The following is an 11,754-nucleotide window of genomic DNA, read 5'->3' as shown; positions in this document are numbered from 1 at the left end:
CAGCCATCATTCATCCATTCATTCACTCATTAATTCATTCATCTCAGTACTTAGGCTGTGCTTTTATTCAGCCATAATATGCGTCCATCAATTCATGAATTGATTTAATTAATTAATTAATTGATACATTAATCCATTCACTCACTTATTTCTCCATGTAGGTTGTGCCTTTGTTCAGTCATGCCTCAGTCCTAATTGATTCATCCACCTCTTCATTCATCTGCATCCATCAACGTGTATGACTTCTTAAGTTGTCAACTGACTTCACCGCAGGTTGTTTTTAAATGGTTGCATTGCGAAAGCAACGGCTTATTTATTATCTCAGTATCAAACATGTATTACAGTCCATCTGAACTCTACAGGTTTTTGGACTAATGAATTGAATAAACTTTAAGGGGTTAACAGTGATAAATGCGCACGCGCTAGTGTTCAGAGCTGCTAGCTCTCCATCTGGACCATTATTTAAAGCAAATGCGACTTTTTAGCGCTTGATGAACTGAGCCAAGCAAAAGGTCTTCTATTGTTTTAGGTAACTAGGTTAAGAGTAACTGAGCATGAACAATAAATGGCACCATTAAGCTTAATAAACACTTTATTTAATAAACACTTAAGAGACATCTGTCCCGCTGACAGGCCCGTCCTGGACAGGCACATGCATCCCCGCTAAGTGTTCAGATCCTGCTGGACAGCTCCCATCTGTTGCGCTCTAGCGTGTCCGCGTCGCGCGTAGAGTGCGCACGCGCGTTCCGCGCACACGGGGTGGTGTTGGGGGCTGGGTGGGTGGATGTGTGTGTGCGTTCGTGTGTGTGTGTTTGTGTGTGTGTGTGTGCGTGTGTGTGTGTGAGAGCGCGCAGCTCGCGGAGCCGGCGGAGCTCCGGGGCCACAGTGGATCTGGGCGAGGCGCGCGGGCAGGGCGCAGCGTTACCATGAGCGAGTCCACCACGCGCGCGCACACACACGCACACTCACGCACACACTGTACATTCTCGATCAGCTTCGGCCAGGTGTGCGCGCTCGGGTTCGGCCACGGACGCTCGCGGCGGCGCGCAGGATGCACGGCGGAAAGAGAGGCCTGGTGGCACCGCAGAACACCTTCCTGGAGAACATCGTGCGGCGCTCGAGCGGTAAGCGCCTGCCTGTTTTCTGTTACCCTCAAGCGGAGTGGAGTCCGGGGCGATGGGAGCAGAAGGAGCTCCGCGCTCCGCGTGCGTAATCGTGGAGAGGTCAGAGACAGCACGCGCTGGGTTTTCACTTTTGCTGCCGCACGTGGAGCCCCAGTTGAATCGCGATAAGAAGCGGACTGTTCATTTTCATTGCTGTAAGATCATCGTGGCTCCTGTTGTATCCGCATCTTACTTTAACGCACGCTGGAACACGACCATGAACTTTTCACGCTCGCGTTCATGCACGTCCGTCCATGTGAGAATCCGGAGCTTAACGCAGGTTAAAGGCAGACGTTCTTACAGCGAGAGCTCAGTCCTGTTTACTGCTGTGCGCTGTCCGCTCACCAAGTCCACTCCAGCAGCCTGCGTGTCTCATCTGAGCTGATAATAAAGGTTTTTTCCAGTGATGTCGCGGTTTTGAAGCTCACTGCTGTAATTAGCGAGGTTGGTGAGAATTCACTCGTAGTTTGACTCGCACACAGTGCTCCGCTTTCGCACTGAAACTGTGGAACAGTCTACATATGGGTTTGATGAAGAAACTGATAAGTAGCTCGAGACTGAAAGTGCCTGTTTTTGTTAGTCAGTGATTTGAGCAGGTTTTTTCCAGTGCAGTTATACGGTTGTCTGTCAGAGGACAAAGTTACAGTATTGTTTTTTTATTGCAGTATTATAGTATAATTACTGTATTATAATTGCCGTCTTAGTGTTGAAACGGCATAATAGCCCTTTTATTTTGTTATAATTATCAATGTATTTTATCAGCCTCTTTGCTATGAATAGTCCTACTAGTAATATAATGATGCCAACGATAACACTGTTACATTGTTCTTATTACTGCATTATTACTATCATCCTTACTGTTATTATGGTTAGCATTATGATGGTGAGGATGATGATAATTATGATAGTAATAATGATAACACTTATAGTTGTTTCTCTTAAAACGTGGGGAAGCATTGAAGTCGAACACATGAAATAATGAAAATACTGCCACTTCAGCTGTTCAGTTCAGAGGGAAGCTGACAGCTGCATGATGGAAATGACTGTGGTGTTTTTCAGCATTTCCAACACATCAAACAGCCATAAATAATGCACATCTCTCTCTCTCTCTCTCTCTCTCTTCCCTTCTTCCTCTCTCTCCCTCCCTCTCTCTCTCTCTCTTCCTCTCTCTCTCTCTCTGTCTCTCTCTCTCTCTCTTCCCCTCTTCCTCTCTCTCCCTCCCTCTCTCTTTCTCTCTCTCTCTCTTCCTCTCTCTCTCCCTCTCTCTGTCCCCTCTCTCTCTCTCTCTCTCTCTCTCTCTCTCTCTCTTCCTCTGTTCCTCTCTCTCCCTCTCTCTCTCTCTCTCTCTCTCTCTCTCTCTGTCCCCCCTCTTTCTCTCTCTCTCTCTCTCTCTCTCTCTCTCTCTCTCTCTCTCTCTCTCTCTCTCTCTCTCTCTCTCTTCCCCCGTTCCTCTCTCTCCCTCCCTCTCTCTGTCTCTCTCTGTCTCCCTCCCTCTCTCTTTCTCTCTCTCTCTCTTCCTCTCTCTCTCTGTCCCCCCTCTCTCTCTCTCTCTCTCTCTTCCTCTGTTCCTCTCTCTCCCTCTCTCTCTCTCTCTCTCTCTCTCTGTCCCCCCTCTTTCTCTCTCTCTCTCTCTCTCTCTCTCTCTCTCTCTCTCTTCCCCTGTTCCTCTCTCTCCCTCCCTCTCTCTGTCTCTCTCTGTCTCCCTCCCTCTCTCTCTCTCTCTCTCTCTCTCTGTCTCTGTCCCCCCTCTTTCTCTCTCTCTCTCTCTCTCTCTCTCTCTCTCTCTCTCTCTCTCTCTCTCTCTCTCTCTCTCTCCCTCTCTCCCTTCCTCTCTCCCTCTCTCTCCCTCCCTCCCTCTCCCTCCCTCCCTCCTTCCCTCTCTCCCTCTCTCTGTCCCCCCCTCTCTCTTCCTCTCTTTCTCTCTCTCCCCTCTCTCTGTCTCCCTCTCTCTCCCCTCTCTCTGTCTCCCTCTCTCTCCCCTCTCTCTGTCTCTCTCTCTCTCTTCCTCTCTTCCTCTCTCTCCCTCTCTTTCTGTCTCCCTCTCTCTCCCTCCCTCTCTCCCTCCCTCCCTCTCTCTCTCTCTCTTCCTCTCTTCCTCTCTCTCCCTCTCTCCCTCCCCTCCTCTCTCCCTCTCTCTCCCTCCCTCCCCCTCTCTCTCTCTCTCTCTCTCTCTCTCTCTCTGTCCCTCTCTCTCTCTCTTCCTCTCTTCCTCTCACTCCCTCTCTCTCTGTCTCCCTCTCGCTCCCTCTCTCCCTCTGTCTCTCTCTGTCTCCCTCTGTCTCTCTCTCTGTCTCTCTCTATCTCTCTCTCCCACTCTTTATTAAAAAGTGATCTCCGTCTATTGAAGTAAGGAAAGTGGTGCAGTAGTGTGGTTCAGTGGTTTTGACTGTGTTGCCACATACTTACTGTAGTTTTGCTAGCGCCCGAGCGTGTGGGGTTGTGCTCACTTAGAGTCGCTCACCAGCAGAGGTCATGCATGGTTACATGAACAAAAGTGCTGCCCTTTTATATTTCTTAATTTTTTTTGCGCAAAGAGAACATTTATTTAATTTCCAGTCAAAATGACAATTGAGTACAAGTTATTCATTCTTCAGCATCAGGGGAAAAAAGGAAACATTTATTTTAAAGTAAATAACGTAACATCCTCAGTGACTAAATATAATATCACACTTTTTTTCTGCATTAACTGTATCCTCTCTTAGACCTTATTACAGCTTTTATTCTTATCAGAGGCTGACTTTCAGTTTTTCAAAGATATTTGTAAGATGTGCTTTTCTAAGTTAAGTTCTTAGAAATATTTTTTTTCTGTGGAGCCATTTCATGCTTAAATGGTTCTTTGCATGATGAAATGGTTCTTCAGATTGGTAGAGATTCTATATGGTGCTATAAAGACCCATTGCTTTTATTAAAGAACCCTTGAACAGCCATCTTTCTTTGGTGTGCAGGATACAAGTAATCTCAAACCAGTTGAGTAATGTTAAGGTTTGGACTCATGGGTGGTCAGTACGTTGGTCTGAGAACACTAGCGGCTTTTTTGTTTGATTGGTAAATGATATATTTTTTTTCTCTTTACTTGGCATGACTCTGAAAGCTGGGATCAGTGCAGTCTAGATTAACACTCTGCTCATTGGCGTCTTTATTCTGTTTTATGTAATGACTCCGCATATTTAACTGTTCTCAATACAGCAAGTATTTATTAACTGGTTGTTTTGACGCAGAGCTTAAAATAGACTCATTTTCTGATCGTGTTGAGTTGTATGTGTTTGGATCGGCTCTGTTTTCGCTCCAATCTGCTGCTCTGCCTCCCAGTTGTTTCCACAAAGAGACCTGAGAACATGAAACATTGTGGAAATGACATTTCCTGCATAGCAGGTGGTCTCTGACCCATGGCTCCTGACCCCCTACACAGTTTCTACCTTCACATGGTGAATACACACTGTGCCATGTCATTTGCCCTCGGCTGCTCCCTCTGTCATGATGGGTTGCGTGGGGGAAGGGAAGTTACAGTCTATGCCAACACTCCTTTTCTTCTGTCACTGTGGCCTTATGGATTAATTTACCAGCCATGGGAAACGTCTTATACTAGTGAAGTTTGCCGTATAGTATAATCTCTCAGTCTATGTAAACCTGGTCTGGTTAAACATGGACAGACAGAAACATAATGAAATAAGCAGTCAAACATACAGAATCAGCCAAGACATTTGGTGATGAACAGTTTGCTGCTTTCGTTTCACACTGTAACAAGCAGTGGAAACTTGTTACCAACCATTTATTACATGCAAACTGAATGTCTAAATCATCAAACACTTTCCTCCAAACATGTCAAGTTGTTGAGTAATCTCAAATAGACTTGCTTATGTGGGCTCTGGCATTGTTCTGATGTTCTGTAATCTATAAAAATAAGCCACATAGCTAAAAGCAGTAGCAATTACAGTACTGTCAGGGGCCTATCTGCACTTTTTTCCAAATGTCCAAAGTTCAGTCTTAGAAGTTGGTTGCATTTTCTGCTTTTCACAATCCAAGTGATCCCAAACACATTCAGTCATGTTGAGGTCTAGGTGGTCGGTTCAGTGTTCTAAGAACTTCAGCAGCATCTTTGTCTAAATTGCATTTTTTTTGTTTATTTATGTTTCTGAGTAACAGTTTCTTAAGAGCTACACATCCTTTCAATTGATTTCTCATAGTGGAAAGGTGGTGGATTTTATTTTAGATCATAACAGGAGAGGGGCTTGATTTTCTCCAAAAGCTGACAACTTAAATACTGTTTGTCTGGTGACGACAATGTTGTTGGTCTTCTAGGTCTTGGCATTAGGGGTCTCATTTTCTTTGTATTTTTTAATATGTTTATGAACTTCATTTTTGGAAACTCCTGTTTTTTCACTTATTTTCCTTTGTCTTTCTCTTTCCTTATGCAAGCGGATAATCCCACTTGTTTTGACTGGATGTTAAAAGAATTAAGGTGGTTTAAACTTTTGCACAAAATTGTTAAAAGCCTGAATTTTTGTCTGTACTTTTGTGAATTTTAGTGATGGCATATTGCTATTGATATGTATCAGTGTCAGGCTAATTTCAACAGTAAGTGCTGGATGGGAAATCTGAGGGACAAAAGAATGTATTTGACCCAGATCTACCCTAAAATGGCACACTCACAATGTACAATGTTGGCTGCGTATATAGTGTTTAAGTACTTTGAGCATGATAGCCTATAGATGCTGGTCTTATGTGAAGAACTTCAATTAAATACCTCACTTTTTGTAATATACTAAGTCTGCAAGCTCTTGTGGAATGAGGAGTGTGGGCCCACATTTGACATTTACTGTTTAAGGATTTTTTTAATGGTAATTAACCTTTACTGAAGGTTTCAATATTGATATCTTATTGGAAAAGAAAAAGTGGTATCATATCACCTTTATATCACACATTATCAGGAACCACACAACCATACATAATTTATATAACATTAAGATATTCATCAAAACATTCCTTTAATAGGCTCTTCACTGGAGTGCAGACAGTGGAGATCAGTGCGGTACAAAACTGTGTTGATTAAATGTCTGGGAAATATAATTGATTGTGTCTAATTTTCTACATATGGATGTTGACACTGTAACAGTTCAGTTATAAAATTAAACCATTAATTTAGTCACTATAAAGTTCCACTAACTGCTGCTTCCCTATTGTGACCAGTTTGATGTGGTATTGTAAATAACTAATTAGTGGTTATAGGAATATGTGGGAGTAATTTGAGAAGCTGTTTGCTTTGTACGGAATTAAACCCAAGAGGAGTTCATTCCGTGCTATGACTTGTTTTTATTGGCCCTTAAAAAGCTCCCATTACATAAACAGCTTTTTAGCAGCTTAAGCTCACTTTCTTAGATGATGTCTCTGATAAACACTCCTGAATATGATTAGTTAACCTTCACTTGAGGCATGGCTTTGTATGATGGATTATAGGCCATTCACAGCCTTCAGAATTTCAGTGTTTTTGAAGATTGAATTCATTAAGTACTTTATTGGATTTTAGCATTGTAGTGCTGCGCTGTTCTCACCTCACAGCCTTGAATATTGCATATTTCCTCTTGTTAAGTTTGAAATCCTGCAGCGTAGCGGTTGCCCCCTGATGGAGGTGTTATTAAAGCTTTGTTTGCACGTCCCCTCATTTAGCCTTTTCTGGGAGCAAGCCTCCATTATTTCTTTGTATGGGCTGCAAAGGGACGTATGTTTTGCCCATTCTGAGAGAAAAGGGGGTACACAGCTGTAAGGAAACAAAAGTCAACTAGATTAGGTGTTATTTTTTTACTTTTATCTTTTTCTCAGAGAGGGCTCATTTCAGAGCCTTTTTGCTTATGTAAGGAGAGTAATGACTGTAGTTGCTCTTGCAGACAGAAGCTGGCAGGAAAGAGCAGGTCGGGTTTTGACTGATGGGAGACACCAGGGGGTTCTCGTTCACCTGAAAAATTGAAATAGCCCCCAAGATGGAGTAATGAGGGCTTTAGGGCTTCAGTTTTTTTGATGTGGGAACAGCTGTCCGACCACGATGTGGAGTTAACAATACCCACAATGCACTGCAGGTTTGGAAATGTATTATATGTGAGAAACTGCTGAGACATGATTGAATTAGAAGTTTAGAAGCTGTAATTTCACAAACTTCTGACTGTTCTGTTTCTTTTTTCTTTGTCTTTTTACTCTCTCTCTTTCTCCTGTCTCTTCTCTCTCTCTCTCTCCCTCCCGCCCTCCCTTTCTTTCTGTGCTCTTCTGTTTTTTTTCATTCCTCCCTGTTGCTCTCTCTTCCGTTCTTCCTTTCTTTATCTCACTCGCTCTCTCTTCTCTTCTCTTCTCTTCTCTTCTCTTCTCTTCTCTTCTCTTCTCTTCTCTTCTCTTCTCTTCTCAGTATGCCTTTCTTGATTCCTCTCCCCTCTCACACTCTCTCATTTTAGTCTTTTCTCTCTGTTCTTCTTTTTTCTCTTATCTCTATTGTTTTTTCTCTGTCTGTCTTTCTCTCCTGTCTCTATCTTTCATTCTCTCTCTCACTCTCTCACTCTTATATCTCTCTTTCTCTCTCTTTCCTTATCTCTCTGTGTAATTTTCTTTCTCTTCTCATGTTCTCTTCTCTCTCTCTCTCTCTCTCTCTCTCTCTCTCTCTCTCTCTCTCTCTCTCTCTCTCATTTTCCTATTTTTTCTCTGTCCTTCTTTTCCTTCTCTTCTCTTTTTTCTATTCTCTCTCATTTCCCCCCTTTTCTGTTCTTCTGTTTTTCTTCTGTCTCCCTCTCTTTGTCTGTTTTTCTCTTGTTTCCCCTCCTGTTTCTTTCTCCCTCCATCTCTCCCTGCCTCCCTCCCCTGAAAATGGCTCAGTTGTGTGGGGCTTATGCAATGGAAGGCACTGAGCTTTAGCATGGCTGCCCCTGGCCATCTTCAGCATGCTCTTTTGTAAGCCTTGTCACAGTGCACGGCACACAGGCGAATGGCAAGAGAGAGAAGGGAAGGATGGGTGAAAAGAGACAAATAAGTAAATGGCTAGAAAATGCAGGGAGAAGATAAAAGGAAAAACAAAAGATGCCGTAAGAGAGTGTGAGAAAAATCTGCCTGTTTAGAAGGCACTGCTGTAAAGGAGCAAACAGAGAAGGAAGAGATGGACTTAATAAAGCTAATGTGTCCATCAGAAAGAGTGAAAGAGTCTTAGAGTAAGCCAGACAGATTATTGATTAAGCAAAAAGAAATGCCAGCTACTGAAGAGAAGACAGAAAAGAATGAAGAAAAACAATGGCAGAGGATGGCAGGGATTGAGCTGGAAGTGGAAATCTTTAAGAAGAAGCTGCCGTCTCTTGTTAGTCCCTGCTTGTGGAGAGCTCTGTTTCTGGTTCTCTGATTCAGGTTGTTTACAGAAGCCTGCATAAACCAGCGGGATCTCTTATATCTTACACGTTTAAGAGCAGTATTAGATATCTACAATCAGATTTTTCTGGCTTTATGTACTGAAAGGTACTTAAAGGTACTGAAAGGTACTTAAGTAAACATTGTAAAAGTTTCAAACTATGCCAAACTCCAAACGTCAAGTCCATATATACACATAAACTAAGCTGCGGTTGTTGTTGTGACGTCACAGACCTGAACTCACGTGCAAGCTTAGAGCAATTTAACCACTCATTCATGTTGAAGTGATGAGGAGTGTTGTTGCTGTGTTGTACTGTTCCTGGCTGCCAAGCAGCAAATTAATCATTGCCACATTGCAAAAGATGAGTGTGGCTGAAGTTTATTTTTACCAACATCCCTGAGGACTTCAGTCCAAACTTAACAGCTTGTTCTGTACATTTCAGGCCAGTTTGCTCTTTGTGCAAAGCAGAATGCAGCACAGCCAATCAGAGCAGAGATACTTTCCCTGTATTAGTCTTAAAGGAAGAGTAACATAGAGAGCTTTCACACCTACCTTGTTCGGACTTTTCAGAACCATGGTTCAGGGTCCAAAATTTGGTCCAAATAAAAGATATTGTCTTGGTCTGGATCAAACTGAGCCATGGTTCGATTCATTTGTAGTGTGAAAACACATTTTTAGATGGTTTGGACTTTCAGATCAATTATTTGATTATTATTGTCACCCATGAAACAATAGAACAAGAAAAAGAACCATAAGAGAAGCAAAAATAAGCTGTGGTGAGGGGTGAAAGAACTGTATATCTGACGCTTGCAGTGTAAAAGCTTTAACTGCAGTGTGATTTTCTCGCACTAGACGAACAACCTCTTCCTTTTAGGTATGTTTAAACTGAAATCGGTGCTTTTTTGTCTTGTCTGATCTACAGTAACATCAATTCACCATGCTGCTTAAAGTTAGCCAGCTGCTAAAAACAGCTAGCATTCTCCCACTCTTCAATGCCATACATACTGTGTTTTCATTCATTTAAATCAGGGCTGTAACTTGCATGAACCCACTTCTTTGTTTCACTTTTGTTGCTTGGGAATGCACTAATACTAAAATGTTCCTGAGTGCTGTAACAAACAGCACTGTAGTTGTGAGGAGCAGATGTGATTGAACACTGCTAGAGCTTGTTAGGATGTAATGACAGAAGTTAGTTTGCTGGCCAGTATAGCTACGCCACTTATCTAATCACCCATACTTGGTTACAGAAGAACAGATTGCTGAGTGCTCCACTCATACAGGGAATGTCTATCCCACATTTTAAACATTGTCAAAGTATATTCAGAGAACTTGCCCCCTCCCTCTCTAATCATGTCACGAAACTCGGAAGTGTACCCTCTTGTTGTGACAGCAGTGTAGTGTCGTTTTCCTTGCAGTAGAAGATGCACGCAGAAGTGAACATTTATATCAAGGAAAGGTATATCGCGATAATTATTATTATCATCTTATCGCCCAGCCCTAAATGTAACAAAAACATAAACCTGGGTTCGGATATTTGTCCGGATTTTCAGGTGTGAAAAATGGCCAATATCAATCTGCTTAATTCTGGGGATAAAGAGAGGTTGGAGAGATTTTGGCACATAAAACCACAGAAACAATATAAATGGACCTTCTCACCACCCACTCTGCTCATACACTTCAAACTTCCATTATCGGTATCAGAAAGCAAACAAAGCCATGTCTTAACAAAGCACCCACGGTAAACTGCAGTGTTTTCTATAATTAAAGGTTTAATTTGTTTAATGTGGTCTTTCCCTCTGCTCCCCTGGTAGGCATGCTTTCCCACTGGGAATAAGAGAGCTGCACTGTGGCTGGTTTGAGTCTGTTCTTTAAGAGAGCCTGCCGTGTGTTGTTATGTAATGACCGAGTCACATGAGAAACGCTTGATCATATCCATCTCATCTTCTGCTGTTTTGTAAACCTCTTCATTGTTTAGTATGACTGTTGAATTAACTGTTCCACAGTGCACTGTGCTGAAGGAATCTGGTACAAGATTAAATATATAATGTGGCATTTGTAGTGGCTGCCTTTGCAGTTGAGAATACAAGCTAAATGTCTGGCAAATGTTTGGTCAGTGTGCTCATAACATTTGTTCGAGTGAAGTACCAGCACATTTCATATTTCAACTTATTTTAGCAAAGAAAATCAATGGGGGTGCTGAATTTGGGATTTCTCTATGAATATTTTCCAACTTTTATGAGAGTGATCATTACTATGACAGTGGAGACATTGTCATTGCAGGCCAGGACTGAAAAATCTCTTGAGACTAAAGTACAACTAATTCATCAACCCTCTCTGCTACTGTCTGCTGAAGTCTTAAAGAAGAAGATTGGCATTGGCTATTTCCTAATGCACATGCTTACAGACCTCACTTCCCCCCAAACTGTGAAACTGGAGATGGCGAGTGGGAGAAATGAGGAATGCATGTTTGGCAGATGAGTTTTTATTTCTTTTCCCACCTTGATTAGAGCAGCTCACGTGTGTGAATGTTCACATTGGACTTAGAATAAGTAAATCTAATTATATGACTTCTACAATTGAGGGTAGATTTTTTTTTTCATTCTTGATGGCACATTTGCTCAAATATGTGCTCAGTCTGCTTTTACGTTCCATGCCTGAGTGAGTAATCAGAAGGGTCGTGAGAATTCCCAGTGGCCCAATATCATTTTGTCTTGATTACTGTGGATATGTGCAAACCCACAAATATAGTCGCATGATGCTTTCATCAATAATTTCTATTTGTAGTAATTGTGGGGGCTTAAATGAGCCTTAAGTGGTGCAGCCCCAGTTTGCCAGTTCTAATTGGTCAGCTTAATAACTCTCACAGAACAGGTAGAGAGCAGCCTAATTTGTAAATGGTGCTCTTTGACATAACAGTCTGTGCTCTGCAGGTCTGGAGTTAAGTTCCAGAATGGTGCATAAATGTTTTATGAATGGTAAAACCATAATCAGGGTCATAAACCTGACAGCTTTACAATGTTCATGTTGCAGTTCTGAATCAAAATTCATGTAATATGGTGTATTAATGAGGCAATGCTTGCCAAAGCACTAGTCTTGCAGGGCATGATTTGATGTCCTAATGAGAATACATGCCTGGGGACAACATATAAAGTTTTTGATGCTGGATTGTGGTGAAATCTGCAACAAATAAGGGTACGCTCTAGTGTTTTAGTACTTGAG

General features: G+C 42.2%; 1 protein-coding gene across 1 annotated transcript in view; it reads left to right on the top strand.

Moving 5' to 3' along the window:
* The first annotated feature begins 616 nt into the window (after positions 1-616).
* Positions 617-11,754, top strand: part of kcnh5a (potassium voltage-gated channel, subfamily H (eag-related), member 5a) — a 152,195-nt gene continuing 141,057 nt past the window's right edge. The window contains exon 1 of the mRNA XM_017710492.2: positions 617-1,124. Coding sequence (XP_017565981.1) covers positions 1,052-1,124 — 73 coding nt within the window. The 5' untranslated portion in view covers positions 617-1,051. The remainder of the gene's footprint in view (positions 1,125-11,754) is intronic.

Source organism: Pygocentrus nattereri, chromosome 4, assembly GCF_015220715.1.
Source record: "Pygocentrus nattereri isolate fPygNat1 chromosome 4, fPygNat1.pri, whole genome shotgun sequence".
Taxonomy (NCBI): domain Eukaryota; kingdom Metazoa; phylum Chordata; class Actinopteri; order Characiformes; family Serrasalmidae; genus Pygocentrus; species Pygocentrus nattereri.
This window is presented reverse-complemented; position numbering and strand designations above follow the sequence as displayed.